The 27,240-nt window shown below is 38.8% G+C and overlaps 1 protein-coding gene across 3 annotated transcripts in view; it reads right to left on the bottom strand.

Moving 5' to 3' along the window:
- CPNE4 (copine 4) overlaps positions 1–27,240 on the bottom strand; it is a 230,188-nt gene that overhangs the window by 11,751 nt on the left and 191,197 nt on the right. For all 3 annotated transcript variants that reach the window (XM_042043748.1, XM_042043746.1, XM_042043747.1), the window contains 2 exons: positions 11,565–11,619; positions 2,595–2,646 (listed from right to left, as the gene is read on the bottom strand). In XM_042043748.1, the coding sequence (XP_041899682.1) occupies positions 2,595–2,646; positions 11,565–11,619 (107 nt within the window). The remainder of the gene's footprint in view (positions 1–2,594; positions 2,647–11,564; positions 11,620–27,240) is intronic.

Here is a 27,240-nt window from a genome sequence, read left to right as displayed (position 1 = left end):
TCCTCAGATAATAAACTAAGTATTAATTATAAGACTATAAAAGTAATCTACTATAAATATACTAAATATAAGACTATAAAGACCAAAATTTTCAAGAATGGAAATGATAACAGGTGAAGATATCCATATTTTATCAATTCCAGTGCTCTTCATCTTAATATACAGTCCCTGTATGTAGAGTGATGCTTCACACTACTTTGTGCCAACAAAAGCTCTACTTCCACAGAGAAAAGGATTTCATTCTTCAAAGGCAAAATAGACACATGCTTTTTATATTGCATCCAGCTGCTGTTTCTTTGTTTAAAACAAGATACTCTTAAGCAATTTAACTTTATTTTCTGGCAAGTATGCTAGATAGTACAAGGTAAAAAAGTGTAATCACTAAGCACTTTATCTCCTTGTCACTCTTGCATCTTTTCTCCATGTGACGTGCTGGTGTTAGTGCTCCCTGTGCCACCTAATCCAGTGAGAGCATCTAGAGAACATCACAGAACAACTGAACAACTGGTGGTAGGAACTAATCAAACACCCATGACAGGCAGATGAGCAAGCTGCAGCAAATGACTAAGCAACGTATTTTCTGGTTTGTCTCTTTTTCTTGCTTTCACCTAGATGGATATTATTTAAAAAGGTATCATTTAAGACAAACAAGTGCTTTTTATATCTTGCAGATACAGGTGCAAATGCTGCAAAATGTCTTCTCTGGCATTCTTTCATGCTGCAACCATTTTTTTATGTTTTCCGAGGCCTAGAACTCCTTTCAGGTGAGGGGCTAACTTATCAGATAACTGAGTTTTAAGCAAAGATACGAATAAAGTTTAAATTATTAAGTGACACAAGCCAAGTCTCATAAAACAGCTCCTTCCTTTCTTTTTTTACCCTCTTTCATTTCCATTGTTACATTTAATTTTGCATACATAGTGTGGTTTGGATAGTAAATCTCTTGCTTGCAGAGGGTTTGTCTGTCTGAACGTTGCTGCTGGCATCACCTAGATGTGGCAGCCTTTTCCATCAATAAAAAACATTATATAAGAATGCCAGTGTGGTAAAAGAATTAGCCTTGAACTCAAAAGAAGCAGCAAAAGGGGTGGGGGGGGAAATAAAAATAAGTATTCTTTGCATGGACTGCTACAGCTTTTCTCTAGTTTGCAGAGGGTCACAAATATTCCGCATTTAGACTGAGAAACAAAGCTCTATTTGAACACCACATGCATAAATATGTTATCACCTAATGCTGACCACTGTTAACTGTCTAAATAACATATTATAAAATATGATGGTCCAGACAGAATTCTGAGGTCTCTTTTGCTTCCCCACCCCATCCCCACACCAACAGTGTGACTGAAGTATCAACATCAAGCTGGTTTACAAGCTTACAGGCACTTCTAGATGCATACATGTAACTTCTGCTTCTTTGGACTCCTTAAAAGCAATGTAAAAAGCTGTGTGAGCATATCAAGCAGCTGTAGGACTTATGCCCAATTGCATTTCAAGCATGTGACCTGCAAAGGCTGGGGCAGTCCAACAATTCAAGTGCAACAACAAAGCAGGAATGCCCACTGAACCAAAAACAGGTCTTGCATTTAAGATGCGTGAACTCTGAATTCTTTTAATGTCTCTTTCCCTTGGATTGCTTGTCCTCTCTTTTCCTCACTTCATTTCTTTGCATCTTAGTTCTCATCTTGAACTTATTTGCTGCCCATGCCTGAAAGAAAGCCACTAATAAGCCTGAGAAGGGCTGAAAGGAGAAGCTAGAAAATTTGAACAGGAAGAGCATTTTGAAATACCCAGTTCAGTACTTGGATGGAAGCAGAAGGATAAGGGAGAATAACAATCTGTGAATTGTAGACAGCAACGATCGCCCGAGCAAAACTCTCAACTGCTTCTCTGTTTAGAGGTTATTCTCCTGTTCTTGTCTTTTAAAAAATGTGTGAATTGTGGCAGGAGACTTTAGAAAGACAGCACCAATCACTGCAGACCTCACTTACAAATACAAGACATACAGCAGCATCTGCAACATGAATCTGGCCTCTGATTACCAAGGATTAATGACTGTTGGTAGAACACACCAGTATCTTACTCTGTGTTAAAACAGCCTCCTGCTCTCAGGAAAGTAGGTTTCTTTCCACCACAGTAGTCCTCAGCTGCTTCCCTGCCCTTGACTTGCAGCAGGCTACTATTGCTATAGGTCTGGTCAAAGAACTGTCTCTAAACCGAGGGAATTTTTGATCAAAGAGTTTCACAGCCTGGTTTTTCATATCCTGCCCTTCTTAGCTGCACAACCTATGATGTTGAGGTAGCTGAAGATTTTGAATTAGTCTAGGAGACACAGCTTTGGTTCTCAGAAATGCCAGTGATTTCAGGAAGTCCGAGTGCTCAATGTCCACCAAGGGACCTACTTTTCAGGAAATTAATGTATGGCACTTTCCAAGATTTCTAAAGCTAAGCTCGATGGTTTGGAGCCTGTCAGGTCCCAAAATCCTAGCTGCCTTCTTTAAAAAAAACAACTTTGAATAATACTCAGGTGATACAATAAAAAATGCAATCACATTTTGCACACAGAAAAACTATGGCAGTCTGTCCTAATGTCTTACCTGCACATTCTGGGTTGTCTTCATTGAAATTGATTGCAAAGTCATGAGAGACCTGCAGATACATGGAAAGAAAAGAAGAAGACTGTTGTCAGAAAAATTATTCCAAGAAGACTTGTGGTTAAACACTCTTGATATTTTTCCTATGGTAAACCTGAGACCTTTCAAGCTTTCAGCCATTAAGTGTGAAATACAGTCCTAGCTGGAGCTCCCCACAGAACCAAAGTAGCAAAACTGGAATCAAACTTGTCAATAACAACAAAATAACAACAAGATGGCACAAAGAAAACCCACCCAAATACATAAAAAATCATATAAATATGGTGACAGAATTGGGCTATCAGTGCTGGGCATAGAAGAGGAATCTATTCCAGAGGTGATTTCAATGCCACCTCTCCCTAGCTCAGCATCTCAGACTGCAGGAGAGAGAAAGCAGGTTATAATACAGCACTGAGAGCAGAAACTCAGGTCTCTTCTGCATCCTGACCTCACTGTGTGAACAGTTCCTCATCTAAGGCCAAGGAGTACTGGGAAAGTAATTCTCCAGAGAAATCAAGGATCCACTGTGGAATAGTAGTGTAAGAAGTGTAAGGAGCCTAAGTTGGTTAAAAAGTTAGATTAGTCTGGGGGGTAATAAATAAAAAAACCCCCTGAAGACTCTTGGTTTTCCTTGCATGTAGTGAATATTCCAATCTCTATCTCTCTCTCTCAATCTATCATTAAATCCTACAGAGCAGTTTTCTAAAAGAAATCACTGTGAATACAACAAAGTTGTTGATTTTCTAACAAAACAAAGTATTTTGTCTTTGGTGCTCTGGGAAAACAATACAAGACTTTTGTATGCCTAAATAATGCTAGGCACTGTAAGTCTCCAGTTCCAGAATTCCTCTTTAATGTTTATTCTTTCCTGCAGTTTTTTTTTTTCAGATTCCTTTTTATTTCTTTTTTTGATCACTGAAAAGTCTTGAATCCTTTTAATTTCTTTGGTTCTGAAGCCCAGTCTCTTAATTTTGTCTTAAATTTTCTTGAATGAAAAATCCCAGATTTTGTCTGGCAATGCATAATGTGTGAAAAAAAAAAAAAAAAATATATATATACATATATATATATATTTGACTTGCAAAAAGTGGATATGACTGAGAGCTTAGCAGGTAACTTGCATAATTTAAAGTTGTATTTTGGTATATCATCCCAGATTTAAGAAGGCATTTATACATTTATACATATATATATATAGCTAGCTGCAATTACACACATTTAAAGCTTTATAGATCTCTGTAGGATCTTCACAGTGATACGGAAAGCAACCTCCTGTACAATGGAACCAGGATTATTTGCAGGAAGAGATTTATTTGTTGGATGTTGCCGTTTCATTTGCTAGTTTAGACTTGACAACACAGTATGGAAATTGGTCTATGGCTAAGGGACCCGTAGATAAAATATGTGACTACAGAGAAGCTTCTGTGAAAGTGAAGTGGTGTAAGTTAAGTTGGCTAATTACTGCCAAAGAGAGATTTTTGTAGAGAAATTGAATTTCCCCATCATATGGTAGCCTTGCTTACCACAGTGATGCCTACCATTATTAAGAGGTTAAATAAAGCAGTATTTCTACCATGATGGGAAAGGAATGAAGCAAAACCTCACTGAGAAGTCTGCAGTTACTTCAGCCCAGCCAGGAATTCAGTATGCCTACACCAAGCATCAGTCTTAGAGAGGGTTTTATGCGGGCCATTCAATCTACCCTACTTGGCCATGGAAGATAATGCAGAAAGTCCCTATCTATGTTCCTCATTGAGCAGCACAGAAGATCAGGGCTGCCAAATACACATCAGAGGTGCTCCAGAGCTCTTCTGCCTGGCTGCTCTGGATGTCTCTCAGTGCACTTTGCCCAGCTGGTATCTGCCAGTCTCATGATCAGCTGCAGGCCAAAGGTAATTGCATCTGTCAAGAACTGTTATGGGAGTTTTCAGTCATTGATATTTTTTGTTGTTGTTCAGTAGCCTTTCTTCTTCCTTTAGAGTTTCTGTATTTTGCCTTAACTGTGTTATAAAAGCAAGGATGGCAATGCATGTTTATGTATTGCAGACTGATTCTTCCAACACTGTGCCTCTTGAGTGATTTTATTTCTTTATTCCAAATGCATTTGAAATTATACCTAAAGGAAAATACTAATCTTTTCAAAAGCTATGAATACAGTGTTTTAATCTCACATGCAAGCATGGTTTGGGTGCTTTTGTTGCCATACCTCTTTCAGAATCACATAATGCAAACAATTTATCTGGTTCAGGGCTACGGCACCCAGGTTATTACTTAAGAAAAATGCAGACAACAGTTCAGGCCAATAAGGAAAGCCCAAGTCTAGTCAATGTGCACATTGATCCAAAAAAATAATACTATCTGAGCATTGGCTGCTATCCTCCTAAAGCAAATGGCCCTCATACATTGTGAGGGCTATTTGCTTTAGGAGCAAGTGTTAAAATGCACCCTGAAGGCAGCACAGGAAACACAATGAATGTGCAGAAGCATTGGCTTGTTTCCTATGCTCTCTGAGCAATATATCACAATTTAAACAAGACTTAAGTATAATGTGAAGGAGAGAAGTTCTTTGAGCAGCTCAATGATGGCTCACAAACAGGAAATCATGATCCAAGGTAGGTAAACAGCAGTTATTTTTAAAGAAGAGCTTCTCCAAATGCTCAGAACTCATCCCCTACTCTCTTAAGTAAAGCCAACTGTGCTTTAACCTGCCCCTTTTCTGTCTTCCCTGTGGTGGCCAGAACGGAAGTGTCCAAACCAGCAGAGACTTGAGACTCACGGCACATACTGAAGGTCTTACTGTACTTGGGCTACTAGCTGATAGGACTCCATGTAAAGCTCATCCATATCAAAAGGTGGTTTGGATCAAACATTTAATGTTTTTGCTTTCTAAACAGTGCAAGGTGATGAGTTTCCCTCCTTCTTTTTGTTTTTTCCCCCTCGTTTCTAATTAAACATGCAAGGGCTTTGTGGCCAAAGGGCAAACCATGCAGATGACAGAAAACCAAAAGCTGGTAAGTGGCATCTTTCTGATACTGAGTGACACAGCCCTTGAATGACACTCCCAGAACTTATAAACTAATGGCAAAAAGGAGGCAGAAGTGTGAACACCTAAGATACTGAAGCCTGAGAAAACCTTGGGGGAACAACAAGACACTTGGCTGTTCAGAGACAGGCATGTTTATATAATTTACGAGGGTGGTTTGTATTGTGGATCAATCTAACAATCAGGAAATCCTGGAATATGTCAGGTCACACAAATACAGAATGACTGCTTTACATCAGTACCTGGCATAGAGAACTTTGCCAAGAACTGCAGACCATGGTCTGTGGTGGAAGTCAGCCTCACACTAAGGAATGTCCTCACAAAACCCTGAGTGTGTCATGGACCCTGGACTAAGTTTCAAATATGAAGCTGACGCTCTGCTCAGCCCTCCTCTCTTACCATCAATCCATAAAATCAATCCATAAAAGAGAAGGAGAGAGAAAGGCTGGCATGCTGAGGTGATTACATGGGATCAGCCTGGCGTGACTTGGGCTGCTGCACAGAACTGCACTCAAAGCCTGTAGCTCAAGACATTCACATGCATTTGGCTCTGTATTTGTCTTTTCCCTCTGCAGGGCTCCAGATACATTCTCTAGCAGATACCATCATGGATGCAGGATTATTAAACCACAGCTGTCCAGGAACTTCCTACACCAGGAACATACTATTTCTCAGGTAACTCCTGAAAGGTTTTTAACAAGTAAAATAAGTAGCTCTTACATACATTATGATACCGATTACAGTGACAGCATTTCTGAGGATATGACAATTAAATAAACAGTACAGAATATTTTTGCTAAGAGAGGCTATAGAAATGTTGTTTCTTACCACCATACAATGCCTCCATTGTCTGTACATACACAGTGACAAACACCTGCAGTTTTCCATCAATGTGATGGCACCCATGAGTCTCTTGGAAGAATCATAACCATACTTCCACATGCTTATGACCACTTCAGTAGAAAAATCACACTGATTTAACATGGAAGGTAACTTATTTCCCCTATATTGGGATGCAGTGAAATTCATCCTCATAGCATGGCCCTTGCTAGAAAGGTTTTTCTAATTTAGGCTGAAAGGAAAGGAGAATTTCCTAGTTGATGAGAATTTTTGAGATTTCTCAAAAAATTATTTCATGAACTCAGAAAGTTCAAGTCACAAACAAAAACCCTACCTTGGAATCTGAAAAATAATAAATCCCCCAACATTGATAAAGCAACTTGCTGGAAAGCTTTTGAACTGTGCAAAGTCGTTCTATTTAAGTTTCATTGAAACTTGTTATTCTATTTTGGCCAACACATTTTTTAAACCCCTTTAACTGAATTTCCATTTTTAAAATAAGAAGCTATGGTTTTTATTTATTTTCAAATGCTGAATATGGATGCATGAATTCTGAAAATTAGTAATCCTTTTTCCCCCTCTCTAGAATGTTGAATTCATTTAAATTAACCTCCATGTCCCAGATAGCTCCAGCCTTCCTCTATGGTGATGGTACTAGGACTACTTGGCAAACAATCTGACAAATTCAGACATCTAGGAATGCTTTCTTAATAATTTAAATAGAGATTGTCAAAAATCCGTGAACAATAGATGCATACAAGTGTAAATGCCAAAATTCACTATGTTGGACACTTATCTGTGAATAAACTGAATGCTATTAAGCCACTGCCAGTCAGAAAACTAAATATGAAATGCCTGCATATTTTGCAAAAGCTTAAGACACTAATGAATTTCAAGTACTCTTGCTCAAAAGCTATTATTTTCAGAATGCTCATTAATCAAATAGTTTGGGAGCTGGACAGCTTGTGTTTCTCGCTAAGATACATTGTACACATTTCTGCTTGGCAAAGCTGGGCCATTTATTTTCCTCTATACTTCATTTTTGTGCATGCTGTCCAGTTTCCTTGTCTAAATCCGAGTTGCATGGTTAAGGAGACAAATTCTGCTTTGTCCCTTGGTCTGTTACACATCCTTCTACTGGTTCTTTTTTTTGTCAGGTTTGCATTTATTTTGGCCTTCAGTCTCCTGAAAAGTGCAGGAATCGTAAAGACCACAGCACTTTTCAAGTCTCTTACCTGTCCAACAAATCAGTGCAGGTCAGGGTTGTAAAGATGCTGCACTGTGTCTATAACTGCAGTGAGTTTGTCTCCAGCACACATTCATGGCAAAATCAGGGAATGAAGCTTTCACTAAAAATACAGAAATAACCAGGGCTGTCTTAAAACAAACTGTAAATTGCTTAATATCTATTCATGTGTCAGCTTGCAATTCTTCTTTAGGAAAGAGGCCTTCACTAATGGCAATACACCTGTCATAGGGTTAACCCAATTTGAACTTGCTTTTAATTTTAACAGTAAGTCTTGTGCTCCTGTGTGGTTTTTCAGCTCCTTTGAGTCCTGCCTGCTAAGAAGTCAGTGTGTGTGGTTTGCTTTCTTTCTTCCTCTTCACTGTGACCTTTCACAGCTGTGTCTAAGCCCATATTATCTGCCACCTCTTCACTTTACATCAGACTTCTCAGATGCTTCCTCTAATTGAAAAAAAAATAAATAAAGGCATGGGTTGTAGACACTGCTGTGGAATAACTGGCACATTCTGCAAGTTTTGTATGATAGAAACTCACAAAGGGAATATTTCTCTCAGAGGTTTTCTGAGAACAAGGAGCAGGGTGACGTGTTTGTCAGGTCTTGGTGGAAGAAGATCATATTGTCAAATATTAGATGAAAGATCTCTAGACTGATGAGGAATGATATATATGGCAAGTCTTGCTTCCTTCACTCCCACAGATTCCTTATGCCACTAAGAAACTGCTGGTTTTCTGCTAACAGTTGAAGTGTGTCATTTGGAGTGGAAATGAGGGAAAATAAAGTCAACACAACATAGCAGTGTGCTCTTGAAATGGAAATTCTGTAGAAAGCATAAATAAAAACAAGATTTAAAGGGGTACAACATCAAGAGATTTATGAAGAGCCTGCAGAGATGGATACTGACATAGTTCAGGAAAGAAGCTATGTTGTTTACGTTGTATGGAGGCTCCATGGTTACTCAGGAAGCCTTGGCAGTGGGAATAATTTCTTCCATAGCCCTAGCAATTTGCTGTCTACTGAAACAAATAGAAGACCAGATGCTGGAGTGCGGAGACCAACATGCTATGAGCAGGTTAGATCCCTTCATTAGGACTGGAAGCTTGAAAACAGACACTCTAAATTAACGAGAAGCTGATTTATCCACATGATGGGGTCAGAGCTTAGATGTTCTCATAATGATTCAACCTAAATTTGAAGATGTAAATTATTACAGTGGCACTGCTCTCCTTTAGTAAAACAAATATATGGTATGTATGACTTGTAATACCTGTGACTGAAAACATGAAAAGATCATTTGAATAGCACAAGATCTGCACCACTGCTGCAGTGTCTATAGTGTTACCATATTTTTGCAGCAGGAAATAAGAAGTTAAGGAAGAAACTTGGGAGTGCTTTTTTCCTACAGTCTCTGTTACTTCTAATTTTATCAGTTTCTTCTCTGTTTCCTATGCATCTTTGCTATGTTCCATATCAAACACCATTGCTGGCTTTGAATTAACTTTATAGCAGTGTAGACTAAATTATTGAAGGATTTTCAGGTTTATTGGTCTTGACTTAATAATGCACCATGATGAGGCTGACTCCTCACTCTTGAAGGATGTATCTTTCAATTCCGAAGTGCGTTCAAAGCCAAGCAGGGACTCAAAAGTGTTGATATTTTAAGAAGACAGATACTTTTTTGGACAGTGTAGGGTATCACAGGGCGGGACTGAACAGTAGCACAAATGACTGTTAACTCCTCATGCGGTTCCAGCTGGATGTGCCCATGACAGACACCGAGCTGATTATTTGTCCCCATCTGTTGCCCAGAAGAGTTAGTCCCCTGCAACATGGTTCTTGTCTTCTTCAAGGTTTTATTATGTTTGTAAGCTGAAGTCATGTCATTTTGTCTTTGTCACTTTCTGTCAGAAGTTTCCATAGCAGAGATTAAAGATGTTGTTCTGGTCTTCACCTGCATCTCCATTTACTTTGGGACTTTTTTATTTAGTCACATATATGTAATCCACAAGCAAGCAGCCCCATCTTCTAAGTTTACCCTTACTTTTCAAAATCTGAAGGCCCTCAATCATCCTTTTCTTGCTTTGAGAAGTTAGCAACAGGCAGACTGTTCAGGAGAGCTCATGCTATGGGATAAGACTCTTCATTCATGCGTGCACTACTAAGTTCATTGCAAGTCTCTGAGTTTCTTAAGGGTATTTGTCAGGAAATTATCCAAACACTAATTCAGCCAAAGCAGAAAATCAATTGGTGTTGGTGATTTTAGGAATGAATATCTGATTACACAGACCACCAAAGTTAATTTCTGGCAAGACATCTGTTTTCCAGCTAACACCTGAAATGTGCTCTCACAATCAGTTGAGAAGGATGATACTGGGGTCTAACAAAACTGGTATGTTGCCAAAAGGCTCATGTGATCTGAAGCATCAGTGCCACCAGCTGATTATTCTGGCTGGGAAGAGCAGTTTTATGCTGTGAACTTTATTATACTTCTGTCACCTGGAAACCACTGAAAAGACTTCAGCTGGCACAGTAACACCTTCCTTCAAGAAGTCCTTAGATAAGGATGGCTCTCTACAACTGAAAAAGTTGCAAGTTTTCCCCCATGCACTGACGGTCACCTCACAGATGATGGAACAACCAGGCCCTGGTACACCACCTTAAATAGCAGTGATGGTTGTCAGCTGCTGCAGTTGGATCAAACATACAACAGACACATATGTTCTGAGCTCATAATACCACATTAAAATGTATATCAGAGTTCTGGAAGCTGTCTCTGACTTTAGAAAGCATTAACGCTAGTGTTACACTTCAGAAACAAAGCAAGACAAAACACCTTGTCAGGCACAGACAAGCTTAGAAAGCAATGTTGTTAAAATATATGTTAACTTACCTTAGACATCTGTTTGCAAGACACATATCAAATTTGCTGTACATCACTACTGTTGTTCTTCTGCAGGTACCAAACCTACAAGCTCTGAGGAACACACTGGTGCATTTTTTTCATGTGCTGATTCATGCATTACAATGCTGAATGCACACAATCCCTCTCAGAAATTCCCACTTGGCCAGTGTTCACCTCCCTGCCCCAGCCACAGCCCAGAGACACAGCCCAGAGCAGGGCATACGGGGATACTGGATGAAATCTGCATGATCAGATGGCTAATACTTCTCTTTTCCAGACAGTATCTGAGTTGCAGAGTGCCCACCTAGATTTTGATTACTTATCTGTGCAGAACTACCTCTGTGCAACAAAGCATTTGAATTTCTACTTATTTCTTCTTAGGCCTTTCTCTGTTGGATACTCCTTCTTTCTCATCACTGTCTACACTCCAACCCTACCAGATGGCATATTTATGCTCACAATTGCAGCATCACTGCAGAGCACTCTTTTTTTTTGTTTATAGGTACCACTTCTCTCCAGCATGGCTACATGCTCTTGCATTTCTCTTCCTGGTATTGACCATGTCCACCATGACACTGAGATTTGCCACAGAGCAAAATTCTTCTCAAGTATTTATTTTCAGGAAGATGTTTGACAAGGGATGATCAAAACATCATTTCTCCTCTTAGCATCCACTAACAAAGCTTTGCCAATACCACAAAATATTTTGGGTCTCAAACAATTATTTTAAGTCTAGCCCTGCCTGATTTCTGTTTTCAGTGAGGTATCACTGGGTGAGAAAGCCAGATGGAAGAAAACAAGCAGAGGAGCTATTCCCATTTGCCCCTGCCCTGCCCTGCACCATTTCTCCCTCATTTTGTGCCTCATAACTCAAGGAAATTAGAAAATTACACTTAGGCACCTACTTTGTATTCTGGGGGTATTCTTGCTCCAAATCCAAAGGCTGGGAACATTTTGTCACTGGAAAAGAATGAAAAAAATATAAGAGTACCCACAGAGAAATGCAAATTGTTACAATAAACATTTAGTCCTCTGTATGCATTCGTGAGAAATACAAAGCGGCACAGAAATGGCTTTTAAGTCAAGTGAGGGCAGACTGGAAGGGTACTGGATTGGAGCAGTGGGGTTGTGTGCTGAACAGAAGGGGGGGAGTGGAAGATTTTTCAGGTGAGCTCCTAGTATTTTTGGGAAATTAAAATCACTTGGAGAATACTGAGGGATCAGTATTGTATGTCTTGTGCTTCTCCCACAAATGCAATAACAAGTCTGTATTACCCACTCTTTTGTGTTACCTGGCTGAAGCAAGAGAGTTTGTTGACTGAACAGCCTGTAACAACATTTATTTCATATAAGTAGGGATGTGCTCCCCCAGCTCAGAAAATCGGTCTAGCAAAGATGACTCAGATTAAAAGTGTTTGCAAATTTGGGTTCTTACAGTTGTCCAGTTGCTCAAAAGGGACTTCCTAAAATATCTGGAAGGGGCACTTTCATGCTCCCAAAACTGCAGGTTCTGTAAAGCTTTCCACCTGCGTCTTTAGTAGTTCCACTAAAACATGAGATTAATTTACTTAGACATAGATTGACTGATAACCCGCCAAAATGCCTTGAAAGTTTGCTTTCAGACACTACAGTGAGGTTATTCTACCCAAGTAAAATCTGCAAGAGAAAAAATACCTGATTCAGAGAACCTGGAAACTTCAAAGCTGTTAATACCCTTTCAGAAATGCAATGTCTCACACAGCCCACATGCTGTCAAGCTGCCTCTTCCCAGATGGCAAAGTGGAAAACAACAAGCTGCAAGGAATGTCTTGTCCCTGAGTCAGCAAAGCACTTGATCACACACACTTGAGGTTAACAATTCACTCAAACATATGCTTAATTCTAGACACATCCTGAAGTCTCACTGATGTCACTGAACTGTACTCCAGTCCTCTGATGAATCAGACTTGTTTTATCCTAGTCTACTTACAGGGTTTCACGGCCCTTGGAAAAGTTGAGTTCCAACTACCATGATTGGAACTTTTAAAAATTCCCAGGAGAGGCCAGCAGCTTCAATTTTTTTGGTGTAGTTCAAGAGATGGCCACTCTATGTATCAACTGAGTAATTCAGATCTCAGACATACTCCAAAAAGATAATAGCACCCATTAAAGCTGCTTGGTTCTTTTGTCTGGCATAGGCTGTTAAAGGCCTCATGGTATTTCTGATACAACCTAAAGAAAAACTGAAGGCCTTAAAAGAAAGCAGAACTGTGTTCCCTCTGCTGCATAGATCTTGTGAGCACAGTTCTGTGTACCATATGTTACACCATGTGACAATGGATCTTGGAAAGGAAGGCTAACATCATTTGCATGGTAATGAAACAATTTTTTTCCCAAGAGATGTCAGAAATGAAGTAGCTGCTGACATTCAATGCTAACCACCTGCTGATAGCATTCTCTTTGATTAAACACTTCTGTAAGCGGGAAAGCCCTTACAAATGCATGCAGAGAATTCAGGCACACACTTTGAGGGCAAGAAATAAGAAACCATTAGAAAAGAATCCGGGGGGGGGGAGAAATCTTGTTTTACATCAATGATTAAGCATAGCTGGATTAGAAAATCAAACTCTGCTGAGCTGCAGCTAATTGATTTGGGGCAAGAACAAACAAAGGCTAAAAAAGAATTTTACTTAGAATTTTACTGAGGTAGAACATAAGGGTCTAAGTTCAATGTTGGCAGCAGTTATATAACTGGGAGATGCCTAAACCCATCCAGTGCCTGCATTTCTACTGCAATGTTTCTGGAGTGTAAACAAGCGTAGGCACTCTTATATCTACAGCTCCATCTTCTGCTCTGCAGCAATTCAGAGACAGCAATAAGTCATACCTCCAGCAGCCTGGATTCTCCTTCTGGTGGCGAGACTCCCACATTCCCAGTCACACAGTGGCACAGCCCCCACTGTTATTCTACACCCAGAATACCTTACCTCCACAGTCAGGACACTTGCCTTTATATTTGAACCTCCCACATCTCATTTTTGAGTAAGTGCAACCATTACACTGTGAAAGAGTAAAGCATGATCATGTACACCCTCAGAATGGGGCTCCACATGGCTGCTTTTTAGAGGGAAGGACATGAATTCTAGAGAGCAGGGATATCCTGGGGTCTTCTCCTGTGCTTAGTACTTTCTGTTGCCTCACCTAGAATAGCTCCACACTCTCATTAGGTAGCTCACCAGAATTTAGGTCCATATCTCTGGTAATCTGATTCAAGCTGCTGGGACCAAGAAATTAACTCTCATGTGCTACTGGAGCTTGATTTTTAAGGTAAGAAGGGAACCTTTTGACACTCATGACATCTCTTGCATTAAAAAACATCATCATGTTATCCCCTGACCACACCTCAAAAATTGCAGCGGACAGCTTTCAGAATAAAAATAAAATTTAAATTTATGGAACACTTTTCCTGCTATCACACAAAACAAAGTGTTTAGCTAATATAAAGGTCTCACTATTTAGTACGTGAGCAGTTTAATGGCTTAGTGGTATTTTACAATATAACCCCCTCTAGTCTTCCCATCCACTTCTCACTTCATTACATGAGAAACAAATCCAACAGCTGAGCCTGCAGCCCTCATTCTGCTTGTCCTGCACTCTGAGACACAGCAGGGAAAAAGTGACCCAGAAGGGCAGAAAAGAACTCTCTCTTCCAGGATAATCCCTTATGGTATAGGGGTGTGTGTGAGCTGATCTAAAAGACCCAGGGCTATCATGGCAGCATGCAGAAGAAAGCAGAGCAGCTTCCTGGCTTCTGGAAGATATGTCAAGGTCTAGGCCATCCAGGAACTTAAACTGGAGTCAGAAAATGAAAAGAAGGTTTGCTCCTGCCTCAGGGATGAATTGCATGCATCAGGGACTCCAGCCCTGTTTCCTAGCCTGGCGTTTCAGTAGGAAAGGGATCTGCTCTAATGACTTTTCTTCCTTTGTAATTTAAACTCACTCAAAAGAAGAAAAGTGAGAACCAGTTTTCTTTTCCTTTGTATTGCTTGCTCAGACATTTGGGTGTCATTTATAGCAGGAAAAGGCCTTTGACCCTGGCTGAAGCAATGGGACACGGCCATAGGCATGATCAGTGAGCACCCTCCCTGGTGCAGTGCTAGTTCCTGCCAACCAGCACCCCCAGAGACTTCCCAGGGACAGTGCTGGGTCCAGCTGTGCCTGACGCTGCTCCCAAATGCAGTCTGGGCATCACCAGTTTGTGCTGGGAGGAAGAAAGCTGAGACACAAGGACACGGGCAGTGTCATGTCCTCGTCCTCAGGCAACCTCAGGATCTGTGACTTGTTTTGTTTAAAGCTAGCCAGAGTCCTTGGTACATGCAGGGAAACTGCCTGCACTGTCCTGCTGGAGGCAGACTGCTAAAGAGAAAGGACAGGAGAGAAACATGGAACTGGAAAAACAAGCTGCTTCTATAGAACCTGAAACTTACAGTATCAAGAAAGACATGGCAGAATCTTTACAAAATTACTCTGTCATGTCTACTTCACCTTTTATATTTTCTTTGTTTTACATAGTTCTTTGAAAATTTAAACACAGTGTAACTTTCAAAAAGCTGAAGTACTTGACATGAAGATCAAAAAAGCAGAAGCATCAGACTCTGGTTTTTATACCTGGTTATTTAAGGACATGAGTAGTCATGCAAGCATAGATGTATATGGCTTCTGGTAGTTTTTCAGTCAAATAGGCATATACTGAAAGATACCCAAGACTGAGCAGATCTATGTTATACCCTAAAAAAAAATCAGGGAGAGTGTTCAGGTTCAGTGTTCATATTGATAAATGTAAATTAATGCGCACAGAAATTAATTGTCAGGGCTCCAAGACTGCAGTCTTCTGACCAGAAATACAACCAGTTAAAAAAAAGTCCCTCAGTAACCTCAACTATAACATACCACATAGCAGAAAATAATATCTGAAAATAACCCATATTGTCCTTTTGGGACACTGCTCAGTTTTAGACACTCATCCTTCAAGCTATCTAGTTGGAACAGCGCAAGAGCAATGATAAATCAAAACACTAACGGGGAGAGAGAAGAAAGATTTCAGTGAGCTGTACTGCACATACAGAAAAAGAGATGAATAGAGGTAATAACTAAGATTTTGTAAATTGGTAAAAGTGATACAGATAATGATCCTGTTTTCTATTTCACTAGGAAGCCTAGTGCTACTGGAAGGAAAGAAATATGCTTATAATAAAGAGACAAAATTAAGAACATTTCAAAATCTTGTCTCATTAACCACTGGTGCCCTCTGACATGTAGTATCATTGAAACCAGGATATTACATTTATTCTGAAAAGGATTTGCTATTCCTAGTAATGAGAAGGAGAAAACTCTTCCACTAGGTAAAATTAATTAGTCAGACATTAGAGACATTTTGCAACCTCCTCAGAAGCCTCAGGGACAGACAATGCTTGAGACATTCACCAGTGCAGCAACACCTGTATTCAAAAAGGTTGCCAGGATTATGCTCTCTGAAAATCACTTCCTTTAAAAATCAAAATTTGGAATCTGAGTTCTTAATTGTATGGAGAAAAAAGGCCTAAGCCATTCTATATTAATTCTGAATTAATTAATTCTGAAAGATTAATTCCTAGCTAGCCACACTTACACAGCTTCTTTGGGACTAATTTTACTGGTTCCCATGAAAGCCTTTTGGTATGTAGCTATAGTTGTGCTAAAGTTTATCCTCCTGAAGTCAATACAGCATTTGCATGGATGCTACTTAACTGACCTTTCATACTCTCATCAGCATGAAAACCTGCTCACTTTATGCTAGAACAACACAGTAGCACAAACAATACTAATGATGAGGTGAATGGGGGGAAAAGGAAAAAACATGGAGTGAGAAGAGAGAAACACTAAGAGCCCATTTTTAGTTGTAAATACCTGAGAATCTTAAATTCACAGCTTGCGAAGAGAATACCTGACTAGAATCCCTGGATATTAAGCTGTCATTGTAATTTTGGTCTTGGGTCAGATCAGAATTACCAGAGAGGTATTTTGAAAGTACTGGATGCAGCAAAATCAATTACTATGCCTTTCACTTTCATTTCCAGTCTTAAAAGAATAAACTTTGGATTTGCTCCGCTTCACTTTTCTCATGATGAAATCAGATAATTTTCCTCCATTAGAAAGGAATTTCAAATTGACAAAATTAAAAAGAGAAGTGTGTGTTACACATGTAATTGAAGAAAGTGTGAATGTGAGGAGAGAAAGAAGGAGAGGAAAAGGGCATGGAAAGAGGAAGGGTGAGAACAGAGAGGAAAAAGGAAAGAAAAATATAGAAAACAGCAAATGCCACAAACAAAGTAGAGCTATCTGTAAACTCAATTAAAATAGTAATCTTTCATGTTCAGGGAGTGAACTGGAAGAACACGAGCTGAATTAAGTGGTTTTTTTCTAAAGCATATGAATGAATCATGTTTCTGAGTATATTATTTAGTACTTATCTGAAAAGGGCTTGATGCCAGTAAATTCTGAATCATAACAGCTTACACGGATTAACAACAGTTCCAAAGAAAATACAGAAATCATTTGAAATATTTAAACATTTTCAGCTCCCGCTTTGCAAGCAGAGCTGGGTAAATAAAGGAGATGATCTGGCATGGGGGTTAGAACTAGATGATCTTTAAGGTCCCTTGCAACCTAAGCCATTCTACGATTCTATGATCAAATAGGGCTAAATAAAACCATTTCAGTGGAAGGGACCAGAGTCCATCCACTTCATCACTTGCAGTCTTGCACAGCCACCTTGCTCCTCCAGGATGCAGACCCAGGATGCAGACCCAGGCTGTGGTCCAGCTCTCAGCCTGCCCCAGAGTCAGAAAGACCACAAGAGTTCAGCAGTAGCAGTGTTTTCACCCACTAATCTGTATTCTCCTCTAAGGGATTGCTACTGTATCACCACATATTCACTGTGTGGTTACGTCTGGTTCGATACAACCACATCTCTGGTTTCAGCCAGGTTACTGCATGTTTAACCAAACCTGCTCTGTGCCTAACACAGCTTGGCATTCAGTCCATAATGCACAGTGATTTCTAATGGAGTAGCAAGGATAAGCTGATTATCATACATCTTGATCACAAAAGAGAGCTGGGAGCATGCAAGCCAGTGGTAAATCACTGCATCAGTACATTGTTTGGGCTATCACAGAGACGCTACGTAATCTGGTGCAAAATCCTGACACTAAAATTCACTCACTATCTTTAATTACAGCTCCCAGGCACCTTAGGGGAGCTGGAATCTGCTGAATACTGAGAAATAGGTACTGTCATGTAATTGCAATTCAAAAATATGAAGCAACGCCTGTCTCACCTGCGGGGGAAACAGATAATGAAGCAGGGGAATACAAATTCCCTGAAGCTAACCATCAAAAGGCATCAACTCATGAAATAACTACAAAGCCAAATCCAGGAACAATGGATTTAAACTCCCCCTTGTTAACATTAAAAGAATGGCACAAGAAGCTCTACAGGGTAAAAATAGCAAGTAAATGCAGAAATTCCTAGGCTGGGGAAAAGTAAATACACACAGAAAAAAAAAAGTCATTAGAGCTTGAGGGAGGAGTACGTTAAGCAAAAGGAAATGGCAGTGAGATCAATCACTTGCTAGAAGGATAGCCTAATAAAATAACATACTCAGGAAGGTGAGACAAAATGTCAAGCTTCCCTGCAAGATAACAAATAAATTGCAGTGACCTGATTTATGCCTACATGAATGACCCAATTCAGGAAAATGCATCTTGAAAAAGAAATGAGATTCTACAACTGGGAATAAACTAGGAAAGGGTATGCTGCAAGACACTACAGTGAGTTGTCTTTAACTTCTTAAACCAGGCAGTTTTCAGTCTGTCTTGTATTTTAAGAGGTTTCACATATATCCCTCCAAAACCCTAACTCTGTATATAGTGATTTGTCTTATCTGTGGGATTATGTATAGAAAACTGTACCATCACTGGAAAGGTAATTCTCACACAAACTGAAATCTCAGGTATTTAAAACTCGACATGTCTTGAAGGCAACACTGCAGGCAGGAGGCTGAACTCCATCATGTAAGGTACAGGTTGTGAAGAACCCCAGACTGACCAGTGATGGGGCCCTGCCCTCCTGAACCACGAGTGTGGCTTACAGTGTGTACTGCACTAAGCAAGCACAAGAACAAAAGCTTTGCCACCACATAGGCACATAATTCTGTCCTTTTTTACAAATTACATTGAAAAGGGCTGGTCAGAGATCTTCCTCTGAAAGAGTTTTATATCAGAAAATATCTATCCGTAAGGGGTATGCTGGGAAGAGGGAAATAGAGGACTGCATTGCAATATATATACAGAGAGTTGGTGGGAGAAGAATTTCTCATCAAATGCTCTCGAGACAAAAATGAACTTTCTAGGATGAGCAGGATAAAACCTTTATAGAGATTATACAGTGACTTAATGTGATCAAATGGGCTGTTGGTGTACTTTTCCCAAAAGCAGAATGACTTTAAGTCAAAATGAAGAACACTAACAAAATAAATTAGAGCAATACCATAATTGAAGTATGCTGATGACTAAACATTCAGCTAGGCAGCACTGAATATGCAGGAGGAAATGGGCTACTATCTTCTGTTCATCTGATCATTTGGAATCTCTGACCAAAGATAATTTCACCGTAATTTGGAGGCAATTCTAAGATAGTAAATGCAACCTAGTTCACAAGAATTGCCTAGCTTTAATGAAGAGCAATTGGACCCACAAACCTGTTAAACTCAGGCATGGTATTCATTTACCCCACAGATGAGTTTCCAAATGTGAATAATTTGCTTCTCAGCTATATGCTTATATAATGGAGTAGATGACTAAACTAGTTACATACTTAAAAATGCAAGGAGGAAAGTCACACTTCTGAAATTGTGGAGATGCTTGCATTGACTAAAGATGTACTAGAACAGCATCAAATGGCATCAGTGAAAACAACAAGAGAAATTGCTCCTTTACTTATGCTTGTTTACTTATACTTCACACAGATGTGTAGTCTCTACAGTAGCAGTTGGTGGAATGCAATTTTTGCAGGGTTTTATACTGCACGTCATTTTCTTCAGAAAGGAATTTTGACAGAGAAATCCCTACAGTACCAGTCTGCACCATTGTAGGACAGTGCCAGGTACTGCACTGACCAATGCTCTTCAGAGGAGATTTCAAACTGAGTTGAGAAATAATAAAGACCACATAGAAAAGCCATGTAGAAGGTTCAGATTTTGAGGTATCTACCAGCTGACAGAATGTAACAGATGTCTGAAAAGCATTTGGAGGAAACTGCAGCTAAGCAGTTTCTTAACAAAAGAAACTTGGAAGGGACTGCTCGTGACTGGTGCACTGGCATAGGAACTGAGTTCCTGGAAGAAAAGAGACAAAGAAGACACAAAGATGAAAACTCAGCAACAGAAAAGGCAGAGCTGTAAGAATTGACAGGATCTGCCCAGATAAATGGCCCGCATAAATGTATATAAATGTGTGTGTGTCTATAAATACATGTACACACACGGGTGCATGTCTGTATGCATGTACATTTGCAGAAGAAGCCATTATGAAGTCCTCTTCCCAACACAGTTGGTGTATGAGACTAATTCTCCTGTACTGAGTCTTGGGATAAAAAGTGGTGATTGTGGAAACCCCTACATGGCAGCAGTCTACAAATTCTACAAGGGCAAATACTGAATATACATTTTTATTTATTGTGTAATCGTGCCAGTCTAGGTCCTCAGCTATTAAAGCCAAGGATTTTCACTCCAGTTTGATGATGGAAACTATTAGTGATTCCTTTTTGCCAGTGCAGTTCTAGACCTGGGTTATCCAAACACTTCAGAATATGTTTACCCACACCCGAGCTTACTGACAAACATAAGCTACAAGTTTTTCTGTACAGGTTATTGTTTCTCCATTTTTCTTTTGTTGTATGTCTAGGCAAATTTGGTCCTATTAAAGCACTAAATAAAAAGATCCATGTCTTTTCCCTCAAGAGTTTTAAATTTGTTTAGATATGGTAATCAGCTTTTTTGCTAAACAGCCTCCAGAAAGGTTGTTTCTGTAATTAAAGTGATAAAGAGAGATGCTTAATAATTAAGCATATTTTTATTTACTGATCTGCATGAGTAGATAAAATTTTAACATCTACAGTTCTATGTAGGGAGTTCATGAAATATTTAATGTCACATATAGTGCCAATTATTCTAGGCATCATTTTTTTTGCCCCAGTTTTAATGAACTACTATTATACTACTATCACAATCAAAGCAAGGTTCTGTTTTTCTCTTTGTGTCTGGCAAAATTACCTCAAGGTATTTAAGACAGATCCTTCCAGCCAAGGTAACTTTTTGACTCTTCATCCACAAACCCAAACAGAGCTTCAGAATGAAGTGACCTGTTAGGTCTTGGGGATAAGGCTTTGATTACTAAAGCAAGGTGTAAACTCTGGGATCTCTCTCCACTTAAATCCTTAATTGAAACCACAGTATTTAAGCATGGACTGATATTTGTATTTGGGACTAACTGCACTGATTTGTATATGACTTTCACAACATGTACTGTGTTACATACCTCTTGTCCTCTTTCTCCTCTCTAACTGCCCTCTGCTGGTGCCTGAGGAAAAGTATTTCTGGGACAGTTGGAACTTTCACCAGGCCTATATTTTTTTTCACTTCTTAGTTCTACACCAAAAGGGACAAGCTGGGCTGGGAACCCTGGTCCCTTTATTTTCTCCTTTCATTTTTTTCCCTTCTAAATTTTCAAGTGGAATTTACAGGGAAGGATGGGCTTATATACAGTTTTCAATCATAGTGAACATACTTGCTCAGGCCTAAAATGTGAAAAAGAAACCATTAAGAGCAATTTTTGCATTTACTCAGCAACTGCTGCAATTCATTGTTTGCAGAAGATAATGATGCAACTCAGACCGGGAGTTTCATGTCTTTTGTGGAAAGTGGCCTGGTTTCTAAATTTTCACTCAAGTACTTTTTAGAGGTCTACTGTCTTAAGGTGACTTTATGATGCTGTACCCCCTATTGCCTGCTCTATGCCAGACACGAGTCTGCACCTTTAAGGGTGGGGAGGAGCCGGTGGAATTCCTTCTGCGGCCCGTGTTCAAAAACACAAATAACTCGCTCGCTCTCGCTCCCAGCACTCGGCTCCTTTTCTCAGGAGAGATGGAGAGTTAAAATTCTTTGCTTTTTGGCTAGCCTGCTAGCTGAGGCAAGAACCTTTCCTGGGACTTTGGTTTTTCTTCTTCTTCTCTTCTGGACCTTTCAGCAACACCAGAACATCACCGGGAGGCCCCACACTGCAGCCCGGAGAGGCCCACACCGAACCCCACACCCAGAGAGGGCAGAGCCACACCTACAAAGAACTCTGAATCTTCCTAGGTCTTCTCCTCAGCGAGAGGTTTCATTATTTAACATTATTCATTCTTTTTTTTGGTGTCTGCATGCACCCTGATTGTTAAATAAATAGCTTTTTTCACTTTCCTCCGAGGAATTGCTTTCTGAACCTGGTGGGGAGAGGGGGTGCTGAAATCTACCTTCTATTAGAGGATACATTCATTTCAGACGTTTTCCTCCAAATTTGTCTCAAACTGGGACATCTACACATAAATAATTTCGGCCCTTTGCAGGAATAATGTACTCTTTGCTCATTAGTGGCCTTTGGAGAGGTTGCTAGTCAAGTAGGTTTTACACAAGCAGTTTATTTGTTAACATACGATCTCAGTGTGAATGTCACTTTCAAGGACCTACTTGAGGATTTAGAGTTAAGGAGACTATTTGCCTAAATGAAAACATTAGTGTCAGGAAACAGAGTTTATCTTCCATGCGTTTCAAGAGCTCTTGAAACTGAAGAAAAATCTGCAGTATTTTTAAGAGTGAATAAACAGAGAGATTTAAAATAATTAAGAAATAAGACTACTTTGAAGTAGATTTTGAATAAAATGGAGATCAATTTGATGGGATTTTACAAGACTATGTGGTCAAATATATGGAGTCATGCATTGAGTGAGCGCATAGATAAGAATGGGGATGACCCATCAAGAATGGGAAGTTCCACAAATATCCAGTGCAGTAAATGCTTAAAAGCATTTGATAAAGTACATCTAACCTTTGTCTTTCTCAAGGAATGAATATTGATTTGACCATACAAAAGCTGATTCTCCTACATGTTTGTGAATACTTTTTATTAATCCAGTGAAGAACTCTGTATGCACAAACATAAAACTACGTGTAGAAAAAAAATAATAAAAATCATCCAGGTAAATGGGAGGCACTGGACATTTGGGTGTGGGCAAACAATGAACAATAAAGTTCAAATTCAGTAAAACTCTTAATTCCATTTTAGTGCCATCTATACTTTGCATAATACCTCAGGATTTGCTTGAGTCAGACTGAATTCAATAGGATTAGATAATAAGGTCTATTGTCTTGCTGATTAAGAACAGAAATTTTAATGCAAAGATAAATATTTAATGTAATATAATGAGATTCTTAATAAGCAGAAGCAAAAGGAAAGCTACTAACTGCAGAAATCAGATTTCAAAGTGAGGAGCAGATTATCAAGTCCTGCCATGGGCTTCACTCACAATAACATCATTGTGATAACAACATTGTGACAACCTGCAATAATGTAAGATCATTTAGGAGGTTTTTCAGACTTTAGTATTGTGTACAAGTAAAACATTTATCCTTAAAAATAAGCTATTTACAGTCTCATTCCAGCCCATTCTTCCTTTGCTAGAAACAGCAATCACTGCAGAATGAAAGATGAGCTACACTCATGGCTACTTGCTTGTATTCCAGCACCAGTAAAACAAATCATTAAGATCAAAGCACCAGCCCTTTTTAATAAACTGTGAGTACTGTTGTTATTGTGACTTATGGCTTTGCTCTGCAGAGAGGGAAGATACAAAAGAGCACAAAAGAGAAATCATTTTTTTTTTACTGAATGGTTCAGTATTAACAATAAATATAGTACATCATATATATAATACCTCTATGTTACATGCTTACCTAAATATTAATACACATGCGAGTAGAACTCTAGTTTTATATACAAAGAGGAGTTCAGGTCCTGACTTGCAGTCAGGACATGGCCAGACCTTATGCTGGGACAAAAGAGGAAAGCAAATGTTCCCTGATTCTCCAGTTTGGCCACAGGCTTCTCTGGCTTCCAAAACGGTGCTGTTCCGTGCCAAGCAGGGGGCAGTTTTATGATACAAATTGAAAAGCATTTGGGGAAGAGGTGCCACTCAGAACAGGACACATTCAAAATTACTCTATAACTTAAGAGAGCTTCGTGGCTTTTAAAAGATTTTAGTCAGAGACCTTTTATTTCAATTGATGAATGAGTTTGCCTTTCCTCATATCTGGGTATTCAACCAGCAAAGACACCTGCCACCTACCCTTTGAAAACAGCATTCTCTTGAAGGGGTTTCCACCAGGCTCCAAAACAAATGGGTGGCCAAAACCATTGTTTAGAGTTGTTGAAGGTTAGAAGCCCTAAGCCAACACAGAGAATTGGGTTTAACCCCATCTGCCTTGAGTAAACTTGCTAACTCATTGTGCAAAACATGTAGAGAGAATATACACATAATAGTAGTGATCAATTGATTTTTCAGGATCCTGGCTAGGCTGGTATTACTGGTCATCAGAAATTATTTGTTTTGATTTCTGATACAGAGAACTCAATACAGAAAATACTGAGGTAAAAAATAAACATTAAATGATACAGAAGCAGATCTTTTAATATTAAGTACTTCAGTGCCCAATGATTTTTCATAATTTTTGCCTGTTTCTCTATGCTAGAAAAAGGTGGAGTAGACTTGCAGAATTTCAAGATAAAATTATACCAGTGACGTAACTTTTAATATAAAAGACAGTTTCTGAAAATGTTTCAACAGAAATACGTATTTCTCACTTATTACTTCATGAGGTCATTTTTAAACATTCATGAGCCACTTATCTTAAAATAAATTCTTCTCCATGAAGCTGTCTGCTTATTTTTAAGTTTTCAATGTGTTTTCCCCTTTCCAGTATTTCTAACTACATTTTAGAACCTAATTCCTTAAAACTAATAAATGTTTCTCCTTCCTTTATGATCCACTGCTGTTGTTGCTTAGCCACTGGTTATCACCTACACACTCTATCTTCTCTTTTATGAAAAACATTGTTATAGCCTGAAACAATTCTGCCATATAGATAAAGTATTAAGTATTTTATGCAGGTGAATAGCTCTTCCATTTCCATTACCATTATCAGATTGGCCTAGTCCTACAGGACTGCAGCAATTCTACAATCAGGATAATGATCAATGTCTCCCTCTCATTCTCTGAATATTACTGATAAAAGAACGAATCTTAAATTTCACGCTTAACCATGCAAAACGGCGCTACTCATTTAACTGTTTCAGGAATCTCTGAACCATACGGATAAACGTGCTTTCGGACGAGCAGAGTTTATTCCACTGTACCAAGGGATGTGAGGCAACACTTAATTTGGAGCATTAATTACTTACAGATGATTATGTTCAGCTGATATGTACAGAAACCTAGATTATGAGTAGATTTGGCTTGACTGACGAAACTAGCTAGAGTTTGTAAAAGAAAATTTTGCATTTTGAATGTAGTCTCTCTATGTATTACTTGCCAATCCAATTCCCCCCAAAATACAAATAAATGTGAATGTTTCTAATGAAAGAAGTATTTTCATTAATAACCACATGGGGATTTTTTTGCAATTTAAAAAAGCAGTCTGCTGGTATATAAGTAACAAAAGTACTTAGAATTCTACAGCTCTGCTATTGGAATGCAAAAAGTATTGCAAACAACAGATTGTATTTTACTCATCTATTCTTTCGCTTGATTCAAATATATTAATCCTGAGACTGAGTTAAAACCCCTTCATTTTCCTTGGTTTGGATTAAAATCAGCCAGTTCTGCCTATTGGAGATAATTGATGGGTGCAAACTCTAAAACTTCACGTAAGAGCCCTGCCATTGTGTGATCTCCTATTCTAATCTCAGTAAACACATGCCCCCTAGCAAATGATGACAATCTGGCTCTAAAGAGCCCTTAGGTTCAGCAAGTCCGTTTCTTTTCACCCCCGGTTTATCTTAATCTGGAAACAGATGTCCTGCTCCATTATCTGAAGTATGACTGGACTCACTGGAGCAGTTATGGATCTCTGCCACATTTCAGATTTCTACTGAATTTGTAATTTTTTTTTAAGTGTATATACAGAAGATTTGCTTTGTAGGTTATATTTGCTCACAAATGCAAAGTCTGAAACTTAGCACAATAAAGGTCTATACAGAACCTGTAGATCATTTTGTGTGAAGGTTTGCTCCTCCTAATTTCTTTCCTTTTTTTTTGAAAAATTGTAAATTCTCATTTCCGATTTCCTGGATTCAAAATGTGCAAGTATAAAGAAAAGGTCCTCACTTGACATTTTGATCAGAAAGCACTGACCATGTTGAATCAACTTGTCCATGGGAATATATTCATCGTGTCACAACTTGAGAACATGTACAGGTCAAACACATGCCCAAAAGGTGACATTTCCATGGGAAAACAGCTGGCTTTTGTTCAGCCCTAGTTCATAGCTCATAGACTCTCTGCTGTGCTGATTAACATCAACAGGCATTTTCTGCAGCACAATAGAACAAAATGATGCTGATGATTTCATTTAAAAAATAACTGGCTAATATTTTTTGTACTAATTGAAATATACTTACTGAGAGAAGAATCCTGATTCAGATTAGTATTTCCACATAGAAGGGACTGTGCCACTTAACTATTTAATTTTCTTAAAAAATACACCTTAAGTGATAAAATCAAAAATTCTGTCTGCATAAACCAGCCCTTTTTACTCCTTTCCCTATTTTTTGAAGTTTATTAATCCTCTGAATTATTGCTAGTAATTATTAAATTACTGCATAATTACTGGGGAATTATCAGCCCACTTACAATAAAATATTAATTTTCTTAGACTCCTTGACTAAATCTGACCATCAAATTCTTACAGAACTCATATCAGGGAAGTATTTTTCTCATTCTTTGAGAAGACATTTCATTACCATGCAAATGGAAGTGCCTCTGAGCAGGCTAATTGGTATATGCAATATGTAACAGGCAAACCATAGTCTGAAGTCACTGCAGAAAGTATAATTCAAATTTGACTGGAAATACCATTTTTTCTTGAGATCTGGTATTTACATATGGCAAAGCGGTGGGTGGATATCTATCACATGTGCAAATATTAAAAAGAAAAATTGTGCAAGATACTGTGTTTCACCACCAAAGAACATTTAAAGGAAATGTACTTGGTAATTAGATTAATAATGGGCAATTCATTTGATAGAATCAGGCAGCCTATTTGAAAGCAACAGAAGTACATAATGTAATCAAAGCATATTTGGTTCAATTACCTGCATTTGTTTATTTATTTAAAGGCATGTTGTGTACGCACACTATCACTAGCTTTTAACACTTATTTTAGAAGAGAGTGCAATATTCAACAGTCCAGGA

This window comes from Corvus kubaryi, unplaced genomic scaffold (assembly GCF_017639235.1).
Source record: "Corvus kubaryi isolate FWS band 111438036 unplaced genomic scaffold, C.kubaryi_AGA036_p1.0 37398, whole genome shotgun sequence".
Lineage (NCBI taxonomy): Eukaryota > Metazoa > Chordata > Aves > Passeriformes > Corvidae > Corvus > Corvus kubaryi.
This window is presented reverse-complemented; position numbering and strand designations above follow the sequence as displayed.